This window comes from Podarcis filfolensis (genome assembly GCF_964270895.1).
Source record: "Podarcis filfolensis genome assembly, chromosome: 4".
Classification (NCBI taxonomy): Eukaryota; Metazoa; Chordata; class Lepidosauria; order Squamata; family Lacertidae; genus Podarcis; species Podarcis filfolensis.
Window position 1 is genome coordinate 83,719,731 of NC_139607.1, and position 27,969 is coordinate 83,747,699.

At 43.7% G+C, this 27,969-nt stretch overlaps 1 protein-coding gene across 6 annotated transcripts in view; it reads right to left on the reverse strand.

The window, feature by feature from the left end:
- GRIA4 (glutamate ionotropic receptor AMPA type subunit 4) overlaps nucleotides 1-27,969 on the reverse strand; it is a 229,062-nt gene that overhangs the window by 122,245 nt on the left and 78,848 nt on the right. For all 6 annotated transcript variants that reach the window (XR_014546993.1, XM_083609036.1, XM_083609035.1 and 3 more), the window contains exon 3: nucleotides 12,601-12,840. Coding sequence is in view for 5 of the 6 variants with exons in the window: in XM_083609036.1 (XP_083465162.1) it covers nucleotides 12,601-12,840 (240 nt within the window). In the remaining variant the exon portion in view is untranslated. The remainder of the gene's footprint in view (nucleotides 1-12,600; nucleotides 12,841-27,969) is intronic.

Consider the following 27,969-nt stretch of genomic DNA (forward strand, 5'->3'; position numbering starts at 1 on the left):
TTCTTTAGACAATTCTCTTGATTTCAGCCTTCAACCCTAGCCATTTTGGTTGTGTGTATGTGATAGAATGCCCCAAGTACCAAACTATTTTTGATGCTAGCTCCTATCAACTGCCTTGATTCTGTTTGTACCTTTTGGCTCTCAAATATTCAAAAGACATAAGGTGCTCCCAGCTGGCTCTTCCCTGCCCATCCTATCAAGTTTGCGTCAAGAGATAACCATATACCACAGATTCTTTCCATCTGAGGTTTTCATTTCCCACCCACTTTATATCTGTGCTGGTTTAAAACTACACTCTCCACCTCCTCCATCTTGGCTCAGAAGCTTCTAACATTAGCATATAAAACACCTACACAATACCCTATTCAAATGTAGCTCTGTGAAGCTAAGGAGGTATGGATCTGACTGGTCCCTAAATGAAAGACTCCTGCTGCTCTTAGCTTTCCTCAGTGCAAAGGGAGGTCCAAGTACAACAAAACAATTAACCCTCTGTTTATTTAATAAACATATTTAAGCATCTGTGCCACAGCCAATTAATTTTATTTAACCATCTGCACGTGCCCTTTTTGTAATAGTTCTCCCAAGCTCTTGAACATTTGTTGACTTTAGATAATCAAAACATATTACTGTGATAAGTTTGAATTTAGGAAATGTAGCTCTGGTGTATATATATATATATATATATATATATATATATATATATATATAGTGTGTGTGTGTGTGTGTGTGTCCCCATTTCTCAAATGATCTGCATTATTTGTTCTCTTTTCTCTAAGTCTTATGACCCTGTTCTACTTTGCTAGTTTGTTCCTTCCTGGATGTTGTTTGCATTTATTCTGCCTTTTCTGTACTTCTTTTTTAGTCACTTTTTTTTTAGCTTAATAGGAAGCTGATTCATCTATACAGCTTCTCTTCCTTAGCTTCCTTATCTATTAAATCTGCTTTGAAGCATCCTCCTCTGAACATTTTATGCAAATTCCGTGGAGAATTTACAATAAGCCACCTAAAGGAAATAACTCAAAAAAAGAAAAAGGAAAGAAAATGTATTTCTTTTTTTTTAAGAGAGAGAGAGCGCACACAATAAATGCAAGAGAAAGAAAGACAGAATTTACAGAAGTGATCTCATCCTTTATCCTCCCTATGCTTAAGTTTCAACCCCATACCACCAAGAGTTGTTCTCACAGAGCCTCATGGGTCCAAAGGCTATTTGGTGGAGGCAGCCAGGGATAAGTAAACAGTGAGAAATTTGCAGGAAGGGAAGGGCAAACAGAGGCGGACACTGGTTGGCCAGGTCTCCCTTCCTCACACAGGCCCGGGTGTAGCTAGGGACCCATAAATGCATATATTTCACCTTGGCATCACCAGATATCTAATCCTTTTAACTGGACGTGGCAGGGATAGAATTTGGGATCTCTTGCATGGAAAGCATGTGGTCTTCTATTGAGCTATGCACCTGTAATGGTTCTAGGGGTTGCTCGTGCGTAAGTTGCCGCCACTCCTGGCTAGGTTACCTGGTTGAACCCTTTCTGTCTGGACAGCCTCTAGCTTCGTGGCTGTCTCAGTCGCTGGCAGAATCCGTCAGTGGGCGTTTCTTGAACTTCTTCCAGCAAAGAAGTTCTTTGACGCCAAGTCTCCTCCTACTCTCCCTGCGCGGAAGTCTTCTGCGCAGGGAGGGTGTGGGCAGCGGAGTACCCGTACTCTCTCCACTGGTCTCCGGCGAGGAGTCTTGGAGCCTCCTCTCCAATTCCCCCATCTGCCCCCCTTCTCCACTGGTGTTACGCTGATTTCCTTCCCCAGCAGATGGGCTGCCTCTCTCCCTACTGGGACCCTCTCCAGCATCCCTCTGGAGCCTTCCCTCCGCCTCTAACTCCAATGGCAGTTCCCTGACAGCACCCTTCCTCTTTTGGATGGGGATGAGAGGGTAAAGTCAAAGCTTTTAGAGAAAAGTGGATTTCCCACTTTTGAAATTAAGGAGACTTTCAGAAACAGGCTGGTAATATGGCATAGAGGTCTGCTGATCAAAGAAACTGAAGTCCTTTGGTGCAGCTCTTTGGATCCTGGCCACAGAGAAAAAGTGGAGCCCATGGGAGTTTGTGATAAGTTCCTGGAGATGCAGCCCCTCCAGAAATTCTCACTGACTTAATGTTAGGTTTGCTTTATTCCAGTGAAGCAGCGGACATTAAACCCTTGATTAACTTGTCCCAATGTGTGTGCAAGAATGTGAAATAGTTTCAGGAAAGCTAGTAAGCTTCTGCTTTTGCAAAACATGTGCCCCCCCATTTTTAATTTGCTTTTTTATACACCCCCCATTTCAACAAAATGCGTGCCTTGTACCTTGTAACAGCTTTGGACGTTCGTCTATAGTCCTCAGATAATGCTTCTCAAAAGACAAGTTAATTTTTCTGAACTAGAAACTCAATTTGGAGCCCAGTTGGCACATATATTTGTTTTACATTCAATGTTTATTTGGCACCACTGCCAGTCCCTGGCAGCTGCCACTATGCCTGCCTTTGTTTCCCACAACTATGTGTTCCAGCGCCGAAGCCAACACCTGTGGCTGCATAAAAGGCTAAATACAGCAGCTGCCGGACTCAGATGTCCACAGTGAAATAAAATTCTAAAGCATACGAGTTTGGATGTGTGGCTTGCTTCCTCCTTTGACTCTTTTCAAGGCTTCCTTGGATGCTTGCTCTGCAGGATACTTCATTTATCAACTGTCTGTCAGCCAGTGTTACTGACCTTAGGTTTATTAGTGGCCTTGAATACCCCCATTTTATTAATGATGCACCAAGACATGCCAAAGAGGTAACTCTGAAGTAACTTCCTGGAAACCAGTGGCGTGCTTGAAGAGATACTCTGGTGTAAGACAATGAAGTTGACTCCAGCTGTACTTCGCAACCACTAAGGAGGATATCTGGCACAACAGAGGCTGCTTAAACAGGCTGTGTTTGGTATCCTGTCGAGAATATCACAGCACCTGTTTTCTCGGTGACAAATGTGGTTCCTATTCTGGAAACAAAAGGGTTTCTCCCTCACATTTGAGAATAATCCCAGCTTCTCCTTCACAATGAAAAATAAAAACAGCAGGAGACATCCTTGGGATGTGTGAAACCTGTCCCTTTATTTTCAAGGATATTTCCACCTGCCCACATGCTGGCATCAAATGTTTGAGACGCTTATCGTCAAAAGCAGGTACAAAGTTTTGCAAAGCAGATCTGAACAATTGTTACTTGCTGCATACAGATCACTATCCATCCAGGAGTACAGACACCAAGATAGTCCTGAATCACTCTTGCGTACCGTATGCAAAATTGTACAAAATTCGGTCCACCCGCCAATCATATTAACCGTGAACCTGCTGTCTACTCAGGACACTTATATGAAAATTAATTATCTGTTCTGTTTTACTTTCAGATGCAGTATTCAGAGCATCCTTAAATACATCCAATATTTTGTTGAAAGTCTGAAATACAGGCTATAGGACACATAAAACTGGATTTAGCTTTGTTATATATTTTAACCAGGATATCCACACAAAATTGCTTTCTGGTTGTTACATGAGCAGTCGTTCATCATTATGAAAATGCACATGTCTGTTTCTAAATGCTATATGCCTGTATACCTGAAGGAGACTATTCACCTGCATCATACAGCCCAGACACTGAGATCCAGCTCTGAGGGCCTTCTGCCAGTTCCCTCACTGTGAGAAGTGAAGTTACAGGAAACCAGGCAGAGGGCCTCCTTGGTAGTGGCCCTGTGGAACACCCTCCTGTCAAATGTCAAGGAGACCCTACTTCTTCTGAGACATTTGAAGGCAGCCCTGTGTAGGGAAGTTTTCAATGTTTGATGTTTTAATGCGGTTTTATAATTGTTGGAAGCCATCCTTAGTGGTTGGGGCTATCAATCAATCAGTCAGTAAGTCAATGATATTAAACAACCTTGTCCAATCAGCTGAGTATCTTGTCTCCATCAGTGACCAGATCCCAATGGTTCCAATAAAGTATATAAAAACACAGCATGGCAGTGAATTTACCGACATTTTGAAAGCATGGAATAAATGTGGGGTCATTACAGTGGTACCTCTGGTTATGAACTTAATTGGTTCCAGAGGTCCGTTCTTAACCTGAAACCGTTCTTAACCTGAGGTACCACTTTAGCTAATGGGGCCTTCTGCTGCCGCCACACCGCCAGCACGCAATTTCTGTTCTCATCCTGGGACAAAGTTCTTAACCCGAGGTACTACTTCCGGGTTAGTGGAGTCTGTAATCCGAAGTGTTCGTAACCCAAGGTGTTTGTAACTCGAGGTACCACTGTATTTCATGATACAGGTAGTTTTCACCTCACAACTGAACTGCATGTTAATGACATCTGTTACACAAGATTTGGTTTTCTTTTCGTGTATTCCGATACTGCATCCTTACCCATGGATATATATTTACATAATTTGCTTTGAAACTCTAAAAATTGACAAATTTACTAAAAAGAAAAAAAAATATTTACTCTGCTGTATATGATTCCTGTATTTTTAATCTGACCTCAGCCGTATTTGCAGGGCCTCCCAGGTTGCCTGCCATTTGAAGTATACAATACCAAAGGTTATGTAGGGGTTGCAACAAGCACTAAAGCTGCCAGCTCCTGTCTGAACAACTCACTCAAATGCATCAGATCGCCTGTGATCACAGTCTCCTGTTTATGGTTTGTGTTCAATATGACACTTTTTATCTGAGCAAATTTCAATTGACTCTTTAAAATAAAATCGTGCAGCACACTCTGCTGACTGCTCTGTGCACCCTAGCAATGCAGCTATTCCCCAGCAAATCTACTCAAAGGTACCTTTCCAATGTGAATCAATGCTGCTTTCAACAAACATTGCCATGGTTTCCCAAATAAAGCGCTGCTTATTGTAATAATGATTAATCATTGTCATGGCACTTTTCATGCACAAGGTGCTTTCCAATCTCCCCCCCCCCCAACCTTCACAATTACACCTCCTAGAAGGTCACTACTCAAGTAATGGAATTATAGGCGATGGTAACTTACTCAAGACCACACAGTTCTTGCAGGGGGAGAAAAATAAAACAGTATATTCAGTAAACTATACCGGCTCTCACTGAAAAACTCATACTTATGCACTTGCTTTGGAAGTATTTCTGTCAGAAATCAAGCCCTGACTCAGAAGCTCAGCAGGTGAAATGCAACAGTCTGTAAGAAAGCAAGTACACCTGCCAACAGACTCACAATTTAGTAAAGATTGTTTGGGCATGCTGAATGTGGTGAACTGGATTCTCCATATGGGGCCTCAACACATGATTGCTGCAGTTTCCAGTAGGGCTGACTTGGGGTGCAACTGAGGATCCAGTTTTAATATTGTTTAGTTTTATTCATGTGTTGTTGAAACAATGGGCTTGTTCCCTACTCTTTCCAAAGTCTCCTCTCTCAGAATAATTATTTCCTTCATCTGCCAAGATGACCTAACAAAAAAAGTTTCATTCAATAATAGCGGGGCTGAAATTTCTCAAAAGATAATTTCTGAGAAAGACTGGTGGATAATTTCTCACTCCCCACCTGCCACCCCAAGCATCAGTTTTGCCACCCCCCAAAGAGCATGGAGGATTTTGGGAGGTCCTTTTCACTCAACTCCTCATCTGTATGATTACAGTGACTGTTTAAACAGCTGTAAGCAGGCAAGGTATGGCAGCCTCACACAGAGGCTTCAGACTGCAGTGCTGGTTCATAAAACTGGACCTCTATGTAGTGCATGGCATGGTGTAGTGGTTAAAACATCAGGCTAGGACCTGGGAGACCAGGGTTCAAACCCACTCAGTTATGAAGCTCACTGGGTGGCATGGGGCAAGTCACCAATTCTCAACCTAACCTACCTCACAGGTTTACAATACGATACGATAATCTTTATTGTCGTTGTCCCATACAGAACAACGAAATTGAAAAAAAAAATACATCGTTCAAAAACCAACAAGCCTGCTATCCCAGCCTGGTTAACCCCCTAAAAACTCTGATACCCCATAATTAAATACAATATAATCCCACAGAGACTACCTTACACTGCGTTTAAAACCATAATCGCATTTGGATAGAAACTGTTTCTCAGGCAGCTAGTCCTAGTCTTTATAACCCTGTACCTTCTTCCAGAAGACAGAAGCTGAAAGAGATCATTTCCGGGGTGTGAACTATTCTGCACTATCTCTGCAACTTTCTTATGGCACCTGGAAGCCTAGATTTGATCCAAGGTGGGAAGAGTTTGTTCTGAGGATGATATGGAGACGGGGAGGACAATGAGCGGGAGGAGAACCTTGAGCTCCTTGGAAGCAAAGTGAGAGACAAAGTGTAATAAAAAAATTACAAACTCCTCAGTAGCCACGCGCTTCTGGATAGCACTGCAAAGGTCCTTCTGAACTCACGTGGATGCTAACACTCAGAATCACAGGGTGAAAATCAAAGCATCCGATGAATTTTAAGTCAACAACTAGTTTAGCTTTGACTTGTTGCTAGCATCCACCTGTCTCAAGAGACAATGGAGTGCACCTTTAGGGGTGAAGTCAGACTGCTATGTTAGCAGTAACAAAGTGACCTCACTAGGGCGCTAGCCTGGGCAGTGTGTATGGGGGTCCTGGACTGCCCAGACAATGACCCTCCTTGTGGCGTTTGCCCGTTCTTTTGAAAATGTCTGTACAGGGGGAGAGAAAGAGTTAATAGGTAGACCAATAGAATAGCCAGAGGCGGAACCTACCTGTTTATAAAAGGGCTTAGCCCGAGGGTTAGTTAGTTAGTTGGTTGGTTGGGAAAAGGCAGTTGGGAAAGCAGTTGGCAGACAGATGGAAATAGAGAGACAGTGCAGTTGATTCTTGTGTGAGGGGAGGTAAGAGGGGAGTTAGAGACAGAATAAAATAAGACTAAGAGGGTATAGGGCAGGGGTCAGCAACCCGCGGTTCCGGAGCCGCATGTGGCTCTTTTACACCTTTGCACCTTTACACCTTTGGCTGTGACGTCGCATGGGGGCGGTGCGTGCGTTAGTCATGCACCGTCCCGACGTCACCTTCTTGCCCGCTGTCAGATCGCGGCTCCGGAGATATATTTGTTTTAAATGTCACAATGGTTTTGCGGCTCCCAGTTTTTTTTCCTTCGGAAACGGGTCCAAGTGGCTCTTTTTGTCTTAAAGGTTGCAGACCCCTGGTATAGGGTAACAGTGTTTTGAATGCATTTAAAGTTTGTTTGTGTTTGCAATAAACTGCACTCTTCATTGTTAACTTAAGAACCTGACTGAGACTAAGTGATTTACCGGGAAGGACCTGGTTGGTGGCAGCGGATTATTTAGTGGTGTACGGGTCAATATTCTGTGAAATGGACAGGGGCTCCATACAAACATCACAATGGCTATGTTACTGGACCCCAGCTCCCATCAGCCCTAGCCAGAACAGCCACAGGCCAGTGGTTTGGGGAACTGGAGTCTAACAACATCTGGAGAGTCACAGGTTCTCCATCAATGGTCTAAGGTTACATCATAATGACAACCTGCTGAGCTAAGCAGGTGTAGGTCTGGTCAGGGCTTTGAATGGGAAACCACCTAGGATTCCCATGTCTGCCACCCTGAGTTCTATAATGGAAGAAAGGTGGGCTATAAAAGGAGTAAACTTGTTTTAAAAATAGCACTCAAGACATAGTGGTTGAAGGACTGCCTTCCCACTAGTTTTATGCATGCTCAAAGGGCATGCTCACTCAACCTCAAAGGGTTTGCAAGCTGATTAGTGGTGTATGGGTCAATAGTCCGTGAGACGACTGGGGGCTCCGTATGAACACCACACTCATCTTGGCCTCAGTGTGGTCCAAAGGAAAGCAAAGCAATACATTGGCACCAGCTTGGCTCCAGGAGTTGCCAAAAGGAGACATACAATAATAATAATAATAATAATAATAATAATTTATTATTTGTACCCCGCCCATCTGGCTGGGTTTCCCCAGCCACTCTGGGCGGCTTCCATAGAAAACCAAAAATACACTAAAATATCATAGATTAAAAACTTCCCTGAACAGGGCTGCCTTAAGATGTCTTCTGAATGTCAGGTAGTTATTTATCGCTTTGACATCCGATGGGAAGGCGTTCCACAGGGCAGGCGCCACTACCGAGAAGGCCCTCTGCCTGGTTCCCTGTAGCTTTGCTTCTCGCAATGAGGGAACCGCCAGAAGGCCCTCGGCGCGGAACCTCAGCATCCGGGCAGAACGATGGGGGTGGAGACGCTCCTTCAGGTATACTGGGCCGAGGCCGTTTAGGGCTTTAAAGGTCAACACCAGCACTTTGAATTGTGCTCGGAAACGTACTGGGAGCCAATGTAGGTCTTTCAAGACCGGTGTTATGTGGTCTCGGCGGCCGCCCCCAGTCACCAGTCTAGCTGCCGCATTCTGGATTAGTTGTAGTTTCCGAGTCACCTTCAAAGGTAGCCCCACGTAGAGCGCATTGCAGTAGTCCAAGCGGGAGATAACCAGAGCATGCACCACTCTGGCGAGACAGTCCGCGGGCAGGTAGGGTCTCAGCCTGCGTACCAGGTGGAGTTGGTAGACAGCTGCCCTGGACACAGAATTGACCTGCGCCTCCATGGACAGCTGTGAGTCCAAAATGACTCCCAGGCTGCGCAGCTGGTCCTTCAGGGGCACAGTTACCCTATTCAGGACCAGGGAGTCCTCCACACCAGCCCGCCCCCTGTCCCCCAAAAACAGTACTTCTGTCTTGTCAGGATTCAACCTCAATCCATTAGCCGCCATCCATCCTCCAACTGCCTCCAGGCACTCACACAGGACCTTCACCACCTTCACTGGTTCTGATTTGAAAGAGAGGTAGAGCTGGGTATCATCTGCATATTGATGGACGCCCAGTCCAAACCCCCTGATGATCTCTCCCAGTGGCTTCATATAGATGTTAAAAAGCATGGGGGAGAGGACGGAACCCTGAGGCACCCCACAAGTGAGGGCCCAGGGGTCTGAACACTCATCCCCCACCACCACTTTCTGAACACGGCCCAGGAGGAAGGAGCGAAACCACTGCATAACAGTGCCCCCAGCTCCCAGCCCCTCTAGACGGTCCAAGTCGCCATCCAACCATCTAAGCGACTGTCAGATTTGTGGAGGGTTTACTCCTTAGCCTTCCCTTCTCCTGAAGATGTCCCACAAGGCAGTAGAGGCTTAGGATCAGAGTTTTCCTTCTCCTAGATGGGTGACCGTTCCAGTTTCATAAGCCCCATCTGCCCCTCACTTCTTTTACTAAAGCTTTTGAAAAGCAATCATTACTTCTAAAGGTGTGTGGGGGGGAGATACCAATACTGCTTTAGTATTGAACTATAATATCAGTTATGATACCAAAATGACTATGTGGGAAATACATTTATCTAACTTGTCTAGACTATTTCCTTATTTAACTCAAAACCTAATAATAAACTGATTTCTCTCAGCTTATTGGCAGTGCAGCTCCCAGCCCTCTTGCTTTCAGCTCAGCCTTTGCCAATTGTGTCTGGGTCCCGTGCAACTCTCTCTGTTCCCGCTTCATTCTTCTGATTTCCAACTCTTAAATTATCCTGCACACTTCATAGTAGTTTCCCTTTCCAACTTCTTAGCCAGTCAAAAGGGCTGTTTGGTTTTATAAAGTTTCAGGTTCCCATAGTAACTAGGCTTCCCCACACAAATTTAACCTTCCTAAGCTTGCCTGTTACACCTTTTATGAGCTTTCAAACCTCCTGGCAAGAACAGACTGAGCTTTTCAACTACAAACAAACACACGAAATTGGCTGAGAGTTTTATTCCTTCACAGAACACATGCATTTAATTAATGTGCGGATGCCTGATGATCTTCTTCCAAAGCAACTACTCTATTCCGAACTTAAAAATGGAAAGCGTAATGCTGGTGGTCAACAAAAGAGGTTTAAAGACTGTCTCAAGGCAAATCTAGAAAAATGTAGTATAAATACTGACAACTGGGAAACCCTGGCCTGGGAGCGCTCCAGTTGGAGAACAGCCTTTACCAAAGGTGTCACGGGCTTTGAAGACACTCGAACTCAGGACGCAAAGGGAGGAACGTGCTAGGAGGAAGGCATGCTTGGCAAATCCACACCGTGATCAACTCCTGCCCAGAAACCAATGTCCCCACTGTGGAAGGACGTGTGGATCTAGAATTGGCCTCCACAGTCACTTACAGACTCATTGTTAAAACCATGTTTATGGAAGACATTCTTATTCGGCTACGAGTGATCACCAAAGAAGAAGAAACATTTAATTAAGTGTTTCTCAGTGGTAATGCAAGCTGCATGGAAGTAAATGAGAACAGAAGGGACTACTGCAATAGGCTGGCTAAATGTAGTTCTCAAGTGGGAACTACATTTTTTGGTGACAAATAGCCAACTCCCCCCCCCCCCAATTGGGCAAAAAAACCTATATTGTGTTTTCATTTTCATTGTATTTTGTTTCAACACAGAGCCTTGTGATACCTTAAAGAATAACAATCATAGCACCATGGGCTAGAGGCCACTTCATCAGATGCATTTGACAAATTAGGTCTTGCCCCCATGAAATAGTATGCCATTATAAAGTTTTTAAATCTTTGCAGTGCAAACGCTCTTCGCTGTTTATGCTGTCACGAAGTAACACACCTCCCATTCTGGTTTTTTTTCCAAATGCAGAAAAATCCACCACATAATAACTATTTCATCTCCATTTCAAAAATGCATTGAAGATTTCAAAGTTTCTGAGATAAGTTCCTGAAGAAAGGTTTACAAAGTGTGCTGTCAGAAATGAGATTCTGAAGCCGTCCTTGGCGTGGCATTGCATACTTCAAAATGGTGCGCCTGTGATTAGCCTTTGAAATTTTGATGAGGAAAGGTGAATTCAGGCTAGGGACTGATTTGGTGGTTTTTGTTAAAAAATAACACTGCAAATGTTTTTGGCTTTGCATGAAGGAGTACAATTGTTTATTTGTTTTCCTACTTGATTCCTAATTACTTCAGTTTGATCACAGAACAGATTGCAAGGCAGGAACGACTAAAAATGTCAACAGCTCAATAGGGTCCATAGATATTGTTTCAAAGCTTTCTTATCTGAGCATTTTAGAAACAAAGAAGAATAAAAAAATGATTCAGCATAGACGTGAGCGGTACATGCAAAGGTGCACAAAGTCATCAGCGCAGCAAATCGTGCTAAGGGAGGGCTACAGTTAATGGGCATTGTTTGTTTAGAAAAGTCGGCATAATATAACACAGCGGATATTAAGCCACGGCTCAAGTTCATATTGTAGATAATTCTGTGTTACAGGATGTGATGCAGTTACAGAAACATAAAGGTACCCCTGCCTGTACGGGCCAGTCGTGTCCGACTCTAGGGTTGTGCGCTCATCTCACTTAAGAGGCCGGGAGCCAGCGCTGTCCGCAGACACTTCCGGGTCACGTGGCTAGCGTGACGAAGCTGCTCTGGCGAGCCTGCACCAGTGCAGCACACGGAAATGCCGTTTACCTTCCCACTATAAAGCGGTACCTATTTATCTACTTGCACTTAGGGATGCTTTCGAACTGCTAGGTGGGCAGGAGCTGGGACCGAAAGACGGGAGCTCACCCCGCCGCGGGGATTCGAACCACCGACCATACGATCGGCAAGTCCTAGGCACTGAGGTTTTACCCACAGCGCCACCCGCGTCCCCTACAGAAACATAGGAAGCTGCCTTTTCCTGCATCAGACCAATGTTCCATTTGGCTCACTATCGTCCACAATCACTGCCAGCAGCTCTCTGGAGATGCAGACAGGGGGCACTCCTAGCCTTACCAGGTACCGTCTGCATGCAAGACAGACCCTGTGCCACCGAGCTGCAGTCCTGCCTCACTGCTATGTCCTTCAAGCCTTGAATCTCACCCACTGAAATTAATTAGAGTTAGAGGTGCTTACCTGTCTGTTGCTGGATTGTTTGTATATTTATTTCAGATTATTAACTTTCAGCGCTGAACACTTTCAAACGACCCATCAACAAGATTGTAAACTTCATAATATTAAGTGAGTCTAAGAATCACAGGGGGGGGGTGTGTGCATGCTTTTAGAAGAGTTTGGATTTGATATCCCGCTTTATCACTACCCAAAGGAGTCTCAAAGCGGCTAACAATCTCCTTTCTCTTCCTCCCCCACAACAAACACTCTGTGAGGTGAGTGGGGCTGAGAGACTTCAAAGTAGTGGACTAGCCCAAGGTCACCCAGCAGCTGCATGTGGAGGAGCGGAGACACGAACCTGGTTCACCAGATTACAGGTCTACCACTCTTAACCACTATACCACACTGGCACAAAAAAAGCTGCTTTTTATTTTGGAGCCCTTCAAACATATTGCTGTGATTCTGAAGCTAATTTTGGTACCCGCGAAAGCTAAAACCTAATGTATAATCAAAGCCAGTAAGTCCCATTGAGTTCAATGCTGCTCACTTTCAGGGGATAGAACTGCAGCCTACATTAAGAATGTGAAGTCGTCCCCCCCCCCCAAAAAAAACCCCCAGGATCATATTCTTTCTAAGGTGCATAAATGCATCTGGCTGTAAATGAATTGAGCAGAAAGCTGTTACGTTACTTACCCCTGTCTGTGTCATAAAGAAAGACAAACCGGTTCCATTTATAGTGGCCCAGCAAGCTTAGCAGTGCTCCCTGTAAGGAAGGCCTCAGTTGCAGCACAAACTGGCTCTCTCCCTCAGTGGGAAAACTCGGCGTGATGAGGGAGATGTGCAAGGCGCTGCAGAATGAGGTCAAGGTGTGTACTGATCTTTTATCGTACAGTCCAAAAATGGCGAAAACTCCTCTTGAATACTGGGAGCAGACTGGAAGAAAGCAAAACGGGGAAAAGGTGTGATTAAAAAAAAACAACCAAAAACACTTCCTGCTTATTAAGATAGCAAGATCAACATCACAACCATGGATTAGGAGGGGGCAGCTGGCAATATGCAGGAACATTGTCATGCAATTCTGCAGCAGAGCTAGTGGCCGTTGAGACTTTCACAAAATGGTAGTATGAAATACATGATCCATATGTCTACATCCTTTGAGGACAAAAGCTATAGTAGGTCCGTGTTAGAACATATGCTTTATAGACCAAAGATTCCAGGTTCGACCCCGGACACCTCCAGAGCTAGGAAACACGCTGTGTGTCAATGGTCAAATCTTTATTATGGACAGCATACGGTAAAAGCATCTACATACATAAGCAGAGCATGCTAAATAGGCTATAGGGCAAGTATAGAAGTAGGGGGTACACATACAGTCATACCTCGGGTTACAGACGCTTCAGGTTGCGTTTTTTTGGGTTACGGACCGCCAAAACCTGGAAGTACCGGAACGGGTTACTTCCGGGTTTCAGTGGTTGCGCATCTGCAGAAGCACTAAATCGCACTTTGCACATGCGCAGAAGCGCCAAATCACAACCCGCATGCATGCAGACGCCCAGTTGCGGGTTGCAAACGTGCATCCCACACAGATCACGTTTGCAACCTGAGAGTCCACTGTACTCATTCTCTTGACTACGATAGACCAGGATATGATAAAAACACATAAGGCACAAAAATCAAGCAACAATTACTTTTTTTTTGATGCAAACCTTCAGTTTTAGACCTGTTGTGGGGCACATACTATACCATTGATGTATATCAATCACAGCAGCACAATATCTGGCGATTGGCGTGTCCTGCAAATTTGTGTATTATTGGCAGAACACTGCTGTGGGAAGCCCTGGAGAGGTGCTTCCCAGTGTAGCCAATGCTAAGCTTGACTGGGAGCTCCCATCAGCTGTTTAAATGATAAACGCACATGCTGCTTCCCCTCTGCTAGATAGCTGATCTGCTAGCGAGGAATATAACGTAGCCAAAGTAGATGTAACCAGATGTGAGGAGAGATAAATAAGCTGCTGTGAAAAATAACAATAAAGTGGAACTTTGTTTCCCGTGTTTCAAGAACATTCCATTTATAAAAAAAAACCTTTAAGCACAGGCTCAACGGCACACATGGGAGGTCTCGGCACAGATGCAAAGTTAAGAATGCTTAGTGTTTACTGGAACTAATGCCCTGATAGGTACCTCATAAAATGTCATCTATGGATCCCCTGTTTCTTTTCACCAAATCTTCCAAGCCTCAGCAGTCCAAAATATCCATAAACCACAGCAATATCACTCACATAACTCTAACTTCCAGAACTTTGAGACAATGACTTACACGTTCACTTAAATGTACCCTCCAAGGAAAAGCGGAAAATGCCTGCTTAGTGTTACTAGATCATATGCCAAACTGGAAGGTTGCAGCTTTGTTTGCATAAGTGCCAACTAAAGAGCACATTGCAACTCAAAAGGCATTCTTGTTATATATTTTAATTAATTATTAGGTTTGCATTCCATGAATAATTCTTGAGAATTATCTCTAAAGGCTGTTTCAACCCAGGATAAGTTTTTGAGATAATAGCTGAAGCTTGCAAAGCAGTTTTATGTAAACTAAATGGGAAGGGAAAATTAAATTAGCTGTAAATTAGCTTTACCGAAGTATATATATTTTTTTCTTTTACAATAAATTTGAATATCATAATGGCACAATTTGCAAATCATCTTAACAGACACTGCTGCTGACAGCACACAACAATTATTTGAAAGATCTTCACTGGAAATAAAAAAGAATAGGAAAATCAGGACTTTGAAGGATTGGGTAATCCTGATAATGGTGCAATCTCTATTATCCTCTATGCGGCAAAGTTCATCCTTGTCTTAATTATAAGAAACTAAGGCAGATTAACACTACTTATAAAGCTGGTGCTACTTGACTAACATTTCCCCCCCCCCACTCTCCTGTAATTCAAAATATGCTCAATTTAAAAACTATTTATCAACTTATTTCTCAAACATGATAAGAAGGAAGGGATTGTTAGCAGCTGCTGGAAACTAAAATACAATTTTCCAATGCATCAGTGTTTTGTTAACAGATTTTTAACAGCCGTCAGGAAACCGAGGAAGCAATGTGTGAATGGAAAGATAAAATGAGTGGCAAATATATAAGTGATATTCCCTTAAAAGTGAAAGTTGAAACCAATCCGTGTGACTGTGTTGATGCATTGGTGACTGTAAGTGGAGACCAGAGCTGCACCTTCACTCTGCAAATCACAGCAGAACTGACTTGGAGTAACCATGAACCCTGCCATCCACTGATGATGTCACATGATGATAAAGGGACATCACAGATAGCCTTTCAGGTGCAGCTTCAGGAGAGAACCAGGTTCAGCAGTGAGCCAGAACAGCTGAGGGGTAGTGGCAGTGTGGGAGCAGAGGATGGAGGTGGTGCAGGAGCAGTAGTAGTAGGCAGAGCAGAGATACAGGCAGAGAGTATGAAGGAGGAGGATGAGAAGTCAGAGGAGGCATGGCTTGGAGGCAGTGAGAGGAGGAGATGAAAGAAACGAGGGAATGGATAAAGGACAAGGCAACTGAGCCAGAGTTGGCCTAGAGCAACAGTTCTCAACCAGTGGGTCCCCAGATGTTGTTGGACTACAACTTCCATCACCCCTAGCTAGCAAGGCCAGAGCTCAGGGATGATGGGAGTCCAACAACATCTGGGGACCCACAGGTTGAGAACCGCTAGCCTAGAGGAAAGAGAGGAGGAGAGAAGATCAGAAGGAGAAGTCCAGAACAAGAAGCCTTGGGGAGAGCTTGGATGAATGGAGGCTGTAGAAGCCAGCAAATAGAGGTGAGCCCCCAAAGATTGTAATCTAGGAAGCAGGGAGAGAAATTTCTCCCCGGGAAAAGACAGCTACAAAGCAGTCTAGATCCCTACATGGCAGCAGGAAAGGTGCAATGGATAGGTCTTAGAATCTGCATGGCTTCCATAGAGGACACTCCACTAACTTAGCGCATAAAGAGGATCATTGAGAATCTGAAAAGGGGTTTATGAGCCGAAGTAGCAGCAGATTTCAAGAGAGAGCATTCCTTACCACCTTCCATGTATACAGTCAGGTTGCCTCTTATCACCTTCTGTGTAGTTATGTTACTCACATAGACAAGTATATGGAGAAATTATATGGAGCATTATGAGGAAGGTTTTAATGATCCTGCAAGTCGAGCTTTCTGGCATGGAGTCCAGTCTTTTGGCATGATTCCATACATGACTGCAGAAGCAGTGACCTGTGATCTTGACAGCGGTTTTGTTACAGCTTGGCTGAATGAGCGCCATTAGAGATGCAACCAGAAGGACAGAAATTATTGCAATTTCCAGCAGTTCTGCTCTCCATCGGTGAGAGATGGAGAGACAGCTAGAAGAGACCCAGCCAATTCTATGCTCCAAATCACTTACAGCCCATAAGTATTGCCTTCCCTGGGAACCAATATTTCTCCCAAAGGCCTGCATTTCATGAGACTCCCCCCTGCTCAAATTCCCAGCCCTATCCTACCCATTGCCAAGCCACACAAACATATCAGGCTGACAATCTAGCTGAATTATTCCCCCTTTCAATGTGAGTAGTCTTAGGCTCAGCCAAGCTCATGCTGCAAGGGAAATGAGTCCATACCTTTCTGGAAGAGCTGCAGCTCAATGTCAGAGCCAACCTAGGAATGACACTAGACAACCTTTGGTGGTGGGATGCTAAGAAGTGCCTCTCCATCACCACACATGATCGTGTTTGGTGCCATGTCTAGGTTGGGTCGAACATTGAGCTACAGTTCCTCCAGAAAGGAGGCAAGACTCTATAGTGGGAGGTAGTTAGTGTTAGAATTCCTGCTCCATGATTGCAGTCATGGGATTTTTGTCTTTCACATGACGTGGTATGTTTTGACTCCACAGAGTGGGAAGTGACAGTGTTACTGTGTTCCGTGAAGTGGGACTATTGTCCTTTGTTCTTTTTCTCTTTGCTGTCTGATGCTTGAGAGAGAGGGAGCCATGTTGCAGTGCTCCGTGTGTGGTTATATGTAAATAAAGTAGATTAGCCAAAATGCTGAGTTGCTGAGGTCTGTCACGTGAACTGCACAGACTCTGCAGATCCCTAAGTGTGCCGGTGTCTGTTGGCATTGGTCGCTGTGATGTTCGGGCTGAAGAAAGCTTATGAAGCTCCTGAACGCTCGACCAGGAGGGTGGGAACATGCCAGTCGGGCATGTGTCTCTGCCAGGGTCCTACTCAAGTGTAGGCTGAACTCCTGACAATTAGGTCTTAAGTCATTCAGGGCTTATAAGTTTTATGCCTCCAGCAAGCTGTCCCACTTCATTGCCCAAAAGCCAAATTTTGCAATAGCTGAAGCTTTCCCATTGTTATCAGGAGCAACCTCATGTAGAATGCATTACAGAAATCCAAGAACATATCATAAGAGCATAAGAAAAGTCTACTGGATCAGGTGAGTGGCCCATCAAGTCCAGCACCCTGTTCTCACGGTGGCCAGCCAGATGCCTGTGGGAAACCTGGAAGAAGGACCTGAACACTCTTCCTACCTGCCATTTCCAGCAACTGGTATATATTCAGAAGCATGCTGCCTCTAACTGTGGAGGCAAAGCATATCATGGCTAGTAGCCACTGAATGCCCTGCCCGCTATGCACTTGTCTAATCCTCTTCCCAAACCATCCAAGTTGGTGGCCAGCACTTCCTCTTGTGGAAGCGGATTCCATAGTTTCAACGATGCGTGTGTAAAACAAACACTTTCTTTGGTACGTATTGGATTTTCTGACATTCAGCTTCGTTGGATACCTCCAACCTTCAGTGTTATGAGAGAGCTCCAGCAAGAATTACTGTGACCATCCTATCCAGGAAAAACCACCACTAGTGGACCTCCTAAGGCAGGGGTCAGCAAACTTTTTCAGCAGGGGGCCGGTCCACTGTCCCTCAGACCTTGTGGGGGACCGGACTATATTTTTGGGGGGGAAATGAACAAATTCCTATGCCCTACAAATAACCCAGAGATGCATTTTAAATAAAAGCACACATTCTACTCATGTAAAAACACACTGACCGTCCATGGGCCAGATTTAGAAGGTGATTGGGCCAGATCCGGCCCCAGGGCCTTAGTTTGCCTACCCATGACCTAAGGCACCCTGCACCACTAAAGATTTAAGTGATTTGCTTGCATCCTGTTCCTTAACTGCAAACTTCTAGGAAATTCAAATTACTTGTGAGAACAACTCAATAATCATGTATGTCATGTAAGATTTATGGGAAACCTGACACAACCAGGTTTCTTCCATAGTTTTCTTAGTCTTAACCAGAAGGAGCTTTAAAAGAGATAAATATGTATCCACTGTCCTCTCTAACTCAAGCAGTAATGTGCTGCTACTGATTAGAATAACAACATTTCTGTATACAATCAGTTTCCCAGAAATAAATCTCACAACCGCCTTATAAAATTTAGTCTCACATTTATTTAAATGAAAAAGGAAGTGGGCATAAGCTTCTCCCCCCTTTTAAGTAGCAAATACTTTGATTGTCCAATTTTACACCATCAGTATTCCACTTTCTTCTTTATCTTGAAAAGAAAGAAAACAGGCTCATTTATAAAGCTAGTATTTCTTTCCTCTCAAGAAAGTACTTCTAATTTAAAAATGGGAGGGTTGTTATTAACTCAACTGTCTGTTCTAGTAAAAATAGCATTTTAAACATAGTAACTCTTTGGAAACTAATCATATGTACCTCTTTCCCCTCCAGCCACTTCAAACAAAAATACTATTAATTTTCAGGGAGGAAAGAATAACCTCAGCACTTTCTCTTTGTATTTATGAATTTTGTCAGCAAAGCTTTCACCAAGTGGGATTCAACTAACGTGGGTAGAAATACTTTCAACTGTAGACTGGGCAGCCAGACAGGTAAGGAAAAGAAAGGCTAAAATGTTTGTGGGATTCTACATGCAGCTGTGCAAGGTGCAATTAAGGATGTTCACCTACACAACCCAGAAAATTCTGACAGGAAATGAGAAGGGATACAGCTCTGCCTGTACAAGTGTGTCTTCCCCACAACACACCCAAGAGAACATCATCAGCTTACACCAACATGTAAAGGCCTCTCTGTACAAGTGTGCATTGGGTGTTCTTTTATTTCTTGGTTACCACAGTTGCAAAGTCATCCTCATATAGGGAGCACCCTAATCCGCAAAAGAGAGATGATACAGGGACCTCTAGGGGGTCACTTTATGAAGATCACTGCCATGATGCCCCTGCATAGACACATGGAAAGATGAGGAACAGGCTGCAAGTTCAGAGCTCAGAATAAAATGAAATGAAAATGAATGAAAACAATGTAAACTAAATCACATGCTGGATGGAAAACAAATTGTGTAGAGCAGCATTTAAACATCTACAGCCTCCACGACAGACTTTTACTAAAGGATTGTATGACACCACAAAATTCTCTCAAATGAATTGTGAAATTGTGCTTTCCCGCACCACAGTCTGACATAATATTTGAAAACGAATGTAATGGGAGCTGTTGTTTACACAATCCCTCCATCCATGTCCCTCTTCCCACCCACCCACCCAAACAACCTTGCATTAGAAGCATAGAAGAGGAGACATGACTCTCCTATCCTATGGCTTCAGGAGAAAAGCTAAAGCTACAAGGAACATGGCAGTTTCAGAAAGGAAAGCACATCTTCATGATACAGTGTCCTTAGGCTGCTCAGTTCACAGCTACAGGATTCCCTCCTTGTGGAAGGACACATACACATGCAAGTATTCTACAAGGCATTTCAGTGGTTCAGACAAAGGACATTCGGCTTCAAGAATTACACTGCAGAAGGATACAATGGGTTGCATTCAAAGCTGCTGTTACATGCACAACAGACTTCTGCTTGCACAACAGAATTTCCTCTTCCTCCTCCTCTGACCTGCAGAATCTGGCTGTACACCCTCAACAACCCTCTCTCCATGGGGTACCTCATCCCTTTGGAAGATATCAAGGAGGAAAGTATGGGGAGAGAAGGAGAAATCCCTTTCTGCTCCTGCAGCCTTGCGTAGAACCCAGTACACAGTTTTCCGTGTTCCTGGCACCGTTTTCTATCTTTGGTTTGCAACATGCAAGGTTACATATTGCAATTACATATGTCAACTTGGTAAAATGATGGTATTAACAAATAAGAAGCATGTTTTTTACTAAGAAGTGTGTCATTACATGTTAACTAAAGGGTGCTTTGGTCAAGTCTCTCAACCATTTAAGCAGCTGAAGGAACAACTGTATTTATGTTGTCCTACCATAAATATAACATGCACATGTTCTAATCAGCATTTTTGTATCTTTGCAAACAGGGCTTCAGCTTAAGGCACCTTTTGGTTGTGCAGGCATTAGCATCTCATGAGCTTGACAGAAACTGTCAGCTACAAATCCATCCTGTTGGCCCTTTCCCAGCAGTCTTGCGTTACTTTTGATGGTGATTGTCAAACTAGCCCCACCCTAATTCACAGTCTGTTCACCAAGTTACGGTTTCAATGTTGTAAAATTTTGTCAAATGTCATGTGATTCTGAGATTTCATAATACCTTTTGAATCTAAACCTATGGTACTATGTGGCATAGTTGTCAACTTTTCCCTTTTCTTGCAAGGAATCAGAATAAGGGAATTTCCCTTAAAAAAAGGGGAAACGTTGACAGCAATGCTGTGTGGTGGTCCAATGACTTCTAAACTCTTTTCTTCTTTGTATTCATAGAATCATAGAGTTGGAAGAGGCTCTGAGAGTCATCTAATCAAACCCCCTGAAACGCAGGAATCTTCAACATCCTTAGAGGTAAAAGTCTGAGCGGCTATGAAGCACAGCCCCTGATGCACATTTTCCAAACAGGGTAAGGAGTGCTCTTTACATAGCAGGAAATGTGAGCTGGAGCCAGAAATTGAAGCCAGGGACAGGGCAGGAGTATTAAGAGCAGATCCCAAAAGATGCTGCTTTTTGAACATGCAAGGGCACAAGCCCAACATTCCAGAAAGTTCCAGCCTTTCAATGGCACATGGCTGATTCTACCTGTGCCTAAAGAAAGATCCATGATGTGACCACCTACAGTCCTAGGTAGCAGCATACTGGGCTTGGGCTAAGTTTCTGTCTTACCCCTTGAGGCTTACGCTCTGCAGTCCCTGATTCTCAGGTGACTTCCAGAAGTGAAAAAAAGAAAAAAAGAGGGGGGGGAGGCAAGCTTTGGTACAACTGGAAAGCAACTATCTGAAATAATCCAAAGACATAAAAGCAGACCGGTTTTCTTTTGACAGATGCAGTGTGGTGTTATCATTTTGACAGAGTGAGTAAGGATTTGCTGGCAATAAAAGAGGCAATGCAATTCTGACTTCAGTGGCTAGCATGGTATGGATGTTTTTAGGACTACAGATAAAAGTGACATTCCCAAGGTCAGACGGAACAGCTAGATGCCTGGAGCAATTTTGTGTGACCGGACAGCCTTTTATCAGAATCATGAAAATCCCAGCCTGGTCAGCTTTGTGAAGTAGATTGGCAGTATTAGGGGAACAATTTACCTCTCATCCCCACCTGCTGCTTGCTAATCTTACTCTTTACTTCCTCCTGGTTTCTTTTGTGTAATGCTGAGTTTAAGAATGTGAGCTCCTGACCCACAAAGCTCCTGGGTTCAAATCTCAGTTCAGCTACAAGCATACTTAAACAAGTCACTCTTTCTCATCAGACCCAGGCGACCTTCTGCAATATGAGGCTAACAACACGGGCTGACGTTGCCAGAAAAGGCTTACAGAGATAACGAAGTGCTTTGAGCACTTAGGGAAAAGTGCAAAAGCCAACTGCCATAAGCTACGCTGAAGTTATGGCAAGGCAGGGTAAATCAAACTATAGAACTTGCTCCCCAAGGAGGCAGTGATGACCACCAACTCTGATGGCTTTCAGTTGGTTAGACTGTGGTGCTGATAACACCAAGGTTGCAGGTTTGATCCCCATATGGGATAGCTGCATATTCCTGCATTGCAGAGGGTTGGACTACAAGGTCCTCAATGCCCTTCCATCTGTACAATTCTGTGATTCTATTGTGGTGAGAGAAATTCATGGAGGAGAGGGCTATCAATGGCTACCAATTAGAGCCAGTGTGGTGTAGTGGTTAAGAGAGGTAGACTTGTAATCTGGTGAACCGGGTTTGCTTCCCCGCTCCTCCACATGCAGCTGCTGGGTGACCATGGGCAAGTCACTCTTCTTTGAAGTCTCTCAGCCCCACTCACCTCACAGAGTGTTTGTTGTGGGGGAGGAAGGGAAAGGAGAATGTTAGCCGCTTTGAGACTCCTTTGAGTGGTGATAAAGTGGGATATCAAATCCAAATTCTTCAAACTCTTCTACTAGCCCTGATGGCTACTAGCCAATGCTTCTGAATACCAGATGCTGGAAACCACAAGATGGGAGCGTGCTCTTGTGCTCATATTCTGTTCATTAGTTTCGCACAGGCATCTGGTTGGCCACTGTGAGAACAGGATGCTGGACAATATGAGCCACTGATCCAGCAGGCTATTTTTATGTTTTCTTTTAAGTTTAAATACATATAAACATTAACTATTGCCACTGTATATTGCAAGAAGTGCAATAAAAGGAAACCCATTGACATGTGGTCTAATCTCTTCAGGTAAGGCAGGAGCAAACAATATTTCTTTCTCACAGATGCCTACTTTATTCAAGAAAGATACCTGTAAAACAACCAGCTGAGTCAAAGCAAACCATGTGAGGAAAAATCCACAAACACACTTGAACGGGATTTCCATACCAGCCCAGGGAAAATTGCTTCTTTACTGCAAATGCATTAGCCTTTCAATCTTATTCATGAAACAAAACTTATCAACTTAGCTTTCTGAAACTTTCTTGGCCAATGCCATCTAAAAGAGCATGCTTAATTCTTTTCGGAAAAAGGCTCCACATCCAATTCAATTCTGCAACATATATGTTAAGGTCTCCTTTTCTTTCTCGCTGTTTGTGTCCTCTTGGCTTTCTCTTTCTCCTATTTTCCTCCCATTGCTACCCTCTTAAAATAAACTTTTTAAAATTTTCTTGTTATTATCAAAGGCCACCTTAGATTGGGGTCTGGCTCAGTTGTAAACAACTTGGAGATGGTAGTTAAGAGATATATAAACTGTTAAATTAAATTAAATTATGAATTACTTCCTATGAAGCATCTCAAAGCATTTTCACAATACAATTAAAAATGTATAAGGAACATTTATATATGCAAACACAATTAAAACAACTGCATATATAAAACCACATCAAATAAATTCATATACATTAAAAACTATTATATTACCATTCTCCTGACCTAAAAAAACACAGGCTTAGATCTTGAGTTTCTTTCTGTTCACAGAAAGGCTCCTTCCGTTTATGGAAATATTTGTGATCCAGCAGTTAATCATGCTGATGGAAAGAGTGGCACACTTTCACCAAGTCCCTCCTCCTGAAGCCCATCCACACTTTAACTAACAATTTTTTCAGGCTAAAGGCCTCTGGAGGAGGAAGGGAGAAATTACAGAAAGGTTCCTCCGCACTTCCACTGGCAGGATTGTCTTGGAAGTGTAGCTCTGCTCACAGGATGTTCCCACCAGTGGAAATTAACTCAGGATCCAGCCTACTGCAAATTGAATTCAGAGATGACATTCAAGAGCTCAACAAATTAATAACGCAACACTGACTGCTGGACCAAATCCTCTGGAACATACAAGCAAGTCATGATAGGTGATGAGCATTCTCCATTTTAGGTCAGCATATGACCAAAAATGATGGTTAATATTGCCTCTGACTATACGAAGATTTCATTTAATTATTATGGTTAGTTATGATATGGCTAGAGTAGGATGATGTCCTCCACTAATCTGTCCAATTATTGCGTGTCGAGGTCCCCAAGACACCCCCACCCCAATAACACACACTTCACACAGAATTTTTGTTTAAGGTTTTTGGCATAATTTCGGCCACAACTTTATTAACATACATGGATGTGAGTGGTTGCTTAGGCATTGGTTAGGACTATCTGTCCCCCCGACTGGGGACAGAACTGACTTCCGGATTCCAGCGAAAGTCAGTGAGGGGAAACAATGTTGGAGAGAACTGGAGCTGCACCACAGGCCCTCAGCTTCTCCCCGCATGCTCCCAGGGGTTTATGCAGCCCGAACCCGATTCCAGGGGTTTGGATGAAAGGATGGCAAGCCCCTGATGTGGTGCATGAAGCAAAAGAGAAAGCAGATCGCTGTGTGCACTGTTTAAAAAAACCTCTGTTCCCACCCCCAAATTGGCAACATCAAAATTACCCCAGCAACTCAGGCTACCAATCCCTGCCAGAGCCATACCATCCCAAACTACCTGACAACAGAGGGGTGTCTTGGCTCATTCCCACCGCAACACGTGTTCTCTTTTAATGAGAACACACTTTTTTAAAAACCACCTGACCATCAGCCATCTAACAATCTCTTCTATTTTATTTGCCCTTCCTTAGCCTGTTTGCTTGGCACTAAAGTCACTTTGCTTTGTTTTGAAAACAAAGAGAGAAACACAGTACATAGTATTATGGGGGGGGGCTATCAAATATTACTGATTTTATTATTTCTTAACAAAGTCAGGTAAATATTATACTATCATGGTTATCAAAGGGAAGGGGTTGTATCCAACTCATACCCAAAGTAAACACACTGAAATCAAATGACTAACTTAAATACATTCATTGCAATGGGTCGAACTCTGAATATTAAGTAGTTGGAGACAACCCCTTATACCAAGTCAAGATTATTGGTCAGTCTAACTCAGTACCATCAACAATGACTGGCTGCAGTTCTTGAGGGTTTCAGGCAGGAGTCTCTCCCAGCCCTGCCTAGAGTTGTCAGGAATTGAACTTGCAACCTTCTAGGTGCAGAGCAAAAACATTACCAGTGAGCTACAGCCATTCCTTTAGCATTTAGTTTCCCTTTACACCATTTTACTGCTTTTTATTTCCCCATCCTTTCGTATAACCCCACCTTCTTCATTAAACCGGTTTTTTTGCTCCCTACCACTAGCTCTAACTATGATCCAGCTTGCCTGTAGATTCAGTTGCTGCAGCAGGCTATTTCAATTGTATTGTTCTGGCATTTTATACCGTGTCTATTTTCCCAAGGCAATGATACAATCACAGCAAAGGAAATCTTAAGACCTGTAGACTCCACTTACTGTAGACTCATCATATCAAACAGATATCGTGGGAATTGCTGCATGAAAAAGGTGAGAAGTCCAAGGTTTATGAATGCCTGTTTTGTGCTTCTTTCTTTTCCTCAAGTTTTCAAAAATTTCAGATCGCTTTCAAGTTAATACAGTACCATCTCCTACCACTGTTTACTGTTTCCTTTCCATTAGTAGTCATAGAATCATAGAGTTGGAAGGGACCCCACGGATAATCCAGTCCAACCCCTTGCAGCTGTCCCATGTGGGGATAGAACCTGTGACCTTGGTGTCATTAGCATTATGCTCTAACCGACTTGCCAATCAGAAGGTTGGTGGTTCGAATCCCCATGACGGTGTGAGCTCCCGTTGCTCGGTCCCAACTCCTGCCAACCTAGCAATTCGAAAGCACGTCAAAGTGCAAGTAGATAAATAGATACTGGTCAAGCGGGAAGGTAAACGGTGTTTCCGTGCGCTGCTCTGGTTCGCCAGAAGCGGTTTAGTCATGCTGGCCACATGACCCGGAAGCTGTACGCTGGCTCCCTCGGCCAATAAAGCGAGATGAGCGCCGCAACCCCAGAGTCGGCCACAACTGGACCTAATGGTAAGGGGTCCCTTTACCTTTTACGCAACCAACTGAGCTATCCAGTGCTCAGTTGTTTGATTTTAAGGCTGTCTAAAGCAACAAATGCAAGCTGATCCAACATTAGGCCAAGTAGATGTTCCATTGGAAAGTTTACATCTAATCATACACCTAACATTTCCATTCATCCTATCTTGAAGATGGAGATGAAGCAAGGTTTAGATGAGGGTTTCTTTTCAGGAGGCTAGTGTCGTTTAGTGGTTAGGTGTTGGATTATTACCTGAGAGACCAGGGTTTAACTTACCACCCACCCATGAACCTCATTAGATGACCCTGGGCCAGTTGTGGAGTCTCATATTATCCTACCGCATGGTGTTGTTGTTGAGGCTAAAATGGATTGGAAGACAACCATGTGTGACACCAGTAAATTAATGGTACACAGTACTCCCAAATCTGCTATCTACTTGACCACATTTGGTTCTCAAATATGAACATTTGGATGAAAGGCACCAGGCATACTCCAAGAAAAGGAAGGAAGAATGAATGGGGAACGAAATCACTTCCGATGTCTCTAATTATAAAATCCATTACTCCAAGATGTCACATAGTCATGGAAAGAAGGATAGTGTCATTAACTGCAGATGCTGGGGCAGTGTCACGTAGAGAACCTGGCAAGCCAAAGAAGTAAATAGAGAGGGATTTCTGCACTGCCGTGACCTCTCTCAAATATTACCAATTTGAAAAGGGCTGCCCTCTGCTGCGAGATGCTACTCATTCATTTAGAAGCGACAGCTCCCTTTGAGCACTTAGGCAGAAGCATTAAAGGTATTCCTTAGACGTTCATGAGATGCAATATGGATGAATACTGAAAATTCAGAAAACAGTGAGTTCTGAAAATTTCAGCCAATTTTTTCATGAGGGTGAGCGAACTCTCTACCCCCAAGGAGGAGAGAATTTGGAGGAGATTTCAGACAGATTGCAGGATGGGAGGAAGGCGGTGCCATTTACCATAAAGCTGCCAAGATGTCTTATGTTGTTCCTGGTACCTTCCTTCCCCCTCCCACCCTTTTTCCTCTTGTAATCCTGAGAAATGGTGCTTTGCAGCTTCCCCAGCCAGAGTTATTCCTGCAATGGCCACAGGAAGACATAAGAAGGATCCAAGGCTTATCTAGTCCAATGTTCTGCTTCCCACAGTGGTCAACCTGAATGCCTATTGGAAGCCCACAAGCTAGAAATGAGGGCACCAGATTTCTCCATGGTCACTAGTGACTTGTAACCTGCTTTCCCCCTGCAAACCCATGAATAAACCCAGAGCTCTAGGGGGAAACAGTGGTTAAAGAGAACTGTAATTTCTGCATTATTTTTCTTTCACCATCAATCCTGAGAATGCAAAGAAATAAAAAAAACGGGGTGGGTTGATTAAATAAGCAAGAGATTTAACATCCTGGATGTAAATAATGTAGGAGTATGTCATTTGTAATAACGCTCAGAGATGCTTTAAATTATTTTTGCCATAAAGACTGCTTTTCAAATATATATATATATATATATCGTAAATTCTGCCTCAGGCATTGCGTAAGGCTAGTTGATTTTTTTGTGGCAGCATTTGCAGTGGGTGGAGGGGGAAAGGATCAGAATTAGTTAGCACAGCTCACAGCTGCAATCGGGAGAGTAAGATTTCACAGAGGCTGCTAGCTCAGATTCAGAGCTGCAATTGCAGCTGTGCTTTTACTACTGCTCCGCTGGGCCTAATGCTAATACTATTTAAATGGCCTGTTAGTTACAGCCATGGCCTCAAGCTACCTCTTATTTCAAACCCTGTTTAATGCTCATGTTTTCTTTAAAATGTTTTATGATCTTAATTTACATATATTAATTTCTAATTCTCAAACAGCCTCCTTGTTAATAGCGGAGCATGCACAGGCACACAAAATGCACACAGAGGCACCCACAATGCATCAGGACTGAGGCCAAAGAGCTGGTAATTTACATCCCAAACCAAATCAATCAGGCAAAATGGGTAAGTGCAGCCACGCTGCTTTGCGTGCAGATTCTCTCTGCAGCATCACACTGGCTGCCCTTAGAATAATGGATTAGTGCTGTTTGTAGGCACACACAGGAAAAACACAAAGCCTCTGCAGTTCTAAGCAGATCTTTCCCATTTCGTTAACTAAGCGATCAAAAAGGCAGCAGTACGACTCGGGCTTAGCCATGCTTACTCCAGAGTAAGCCCCAATGAGCTTAATTGGATGCACTTCCACTTAAGCACA